General features: G+C 22.4%; 1 protein-coding gene across 1 annotated transcript in view; it reads left to right on the top strand.

The window, feature by feature from the left end:
* Positions 1 to 436: 436 nt before the first annotated feature.
* The window catches only part of LOC117123089 (protein Hook homolog 2-like), a 20,362-nt gene continuing 18,442 nt past the window's right edge, over positions 437 to 2,356 (top strand). The window contains exons 1-2 of the mRNA XM_033268915.1: positions 437 to 687; positions 861 to 963. Coding sequence (XP_033124806.1) covers positions 437 to 687; positions 861 to 963 — 354 coding nt within the window. The remainder of the gene's footprint in view (positions 688 to 860; positions 964 to 2,356) is intronic.

Raw genomic sequence — 2,356 nt, 5'->3', positions numbered from 1 at the left:
ATAAAAGCATTTTCGTTATGGCTTTATTTATTACAAACATATTCTTTCACCATCATTACACATTGAAGTCCTTCTTTTAGGTAAAACGATCTACACCTATTTTAAATTTTCTTTCTTGGGTCTGGGACTATTATGTGTTTAAATAACTTAGGCTAACCCTATAAAGCCCAGAAAAATGCACGCAAAAAATTTGTGTTTTTAATTCTAATTTCATCGGAATTGATCAAAACTTGACTTGTGGATGTTGGCCAACGTTTTTTTTATGCGGTTGATGTCTAAGTACTAATAATGTTAAGGTCTTCGGAGAAATCATTATTATTATTATTATTATTATTATTATTATTATTATTATTATTATTATTATTATTATTATTAAAAGCATTGTACAATAAATATAGAAATTGAGTCAAGTGATGATGAAGAAACAACAGATGGTATGGCACCTTCACCTGGAGATGTGTCATCATCTGAGGAAAAGGTCCTTGAAGAGCAAACAGTAGTAGAGAATGATGTACCAGTAGTTAGAGAAGATGATACTGAAGAAGAATTCGAAGACATAATTGAGGTGGCACATGACCTACAAAATTTAGAGCCTCAAGCAAGAATACAATGCAAGTGTAACTGCACACTTTTCAATGGACACAGATGCATTAACCAGTTTTCTCCTGCACAGCAAGATGAAATAAGGTGAATGATCCATTAAAGGGGCAAGTGCTACAATGTTAAGTACTTTAGTTCCCCATGTAGTTCTATTACAATCATTTCTTTTCATTCCATCTGTGATGATTTGATCAATTTTTATTTTATTATAGAATCATACACTATATAGAATTTATTATGATTTACTTGAATAATTTTAGATACACAGTGAAAGAATTGACAGAATTTGAAAAAGACCTTATGATTCTCAGAATGATATCGTCATCAATTAACGATGGGGATATGACAGCCAGAAAGAAGAAAGTTCAAACACCACGAAAGTAGACCAGGATGCGCTGCTTCAGCTATGGGCATAAGCGCATTTGCCGGTTCACTTTTTTTTTCTAATGGGAATTAGCCTCTTGAGTCATGCGAGCCAATGCGCGAGTCATGCGAGCCAGCGAGCCATGTGAGCCATACATTTAAATCTTTTTTTTTTCAGGTTATCCAGTTTAGCAAACACGTAGGCCTAACCTATATCCTTTGACCTAGTAGATGCAAATGAATAACAAACCGGGGAGCTTTGCCCTGTGTAGTCCAGTCATGTGCACTGTACATACACTTTTGGACTTGGTTACTTTTTCGAATCGTCGATCCGAAAGTATGCAGCGCTGATAGATGTTGTTAAAATACAGATATACAGATACATACATACAGATATATTTATATATATATATATATATACTGTATTTATTTATATATTTATTTATTTATATATATATATAGGCCTATATATATTATTTTATACAGTATATACTGTATTTATTTATATATTTATTTATATATTTTTATATTTATTTGTATATATATATATATATTTATTTGTATAATCATTTATATATATATATATATTTATATATATATATTTATTTATATATTTATTTTTATATACTTATTTGTATATATATATATATATATACTGTATTATTATTTTATATATACTGTAATTATTTATATATTTGTTTATATATTTGTTTGTATATTTATTTGTATATATATATATATATATATTTATAAAATTATTTACATTTTTTCAAATGTATTGTTTGTATATTTATTTGTATATTTATATATATATTTATATATATATTTATATATATATTTATACGTTCGTATATTTATATACATATTTATTTGTATATTTATTTATATATATTAATATGTTCATTTATTTTTTATATATTTATATATATATATATATATATAAATATTAATATATTTATTAATATATAAATAAATATAAATACCTAAATACATATAAATAAATATACAAATAAATATATAAATATATATATATACAAATAAATATATAAAAATAAATATATTAATATATATATTAATAGTTATATATATATATAAATATTTATATATGTATAAATATATATATATGTATAAATATATATATATATAAATATATTAAAAAATATATGAACTTATTAATATATATATATATATAAATATACAAATAAATAAATATATATATGTAAATATATAAATAAATATATGAACATAATAATATATATAAATATATAAATATACAAACAATATATAAAAACAAATTATATAAATATATAAACATTTAAATATATATAAATACATTATACAAATAAATATACTAATATATAAATAAATATACAAATAAATATACAAACAAATA

This window comes from Anneissia japonica, unplaced genomic scaffold (genome assembly GCF_011630105.1).
Source record: "Anneissia japonica isolate Jap-2015-1 unplaced genomic scaffold, ASM1163010v1 scaffold3676_len114254_cov149, whole genome shotgun sequence".
Classification (NCBI taxonomy): Eukaryota; Metazoa; Echinodermata; class Crinoidea; order Comatulida; family Comatulidae; genus Anneissia; species Anneissia japonica.
This window is presented reverse-complemented; position numbering and strand designations above follow the sequence as displayed.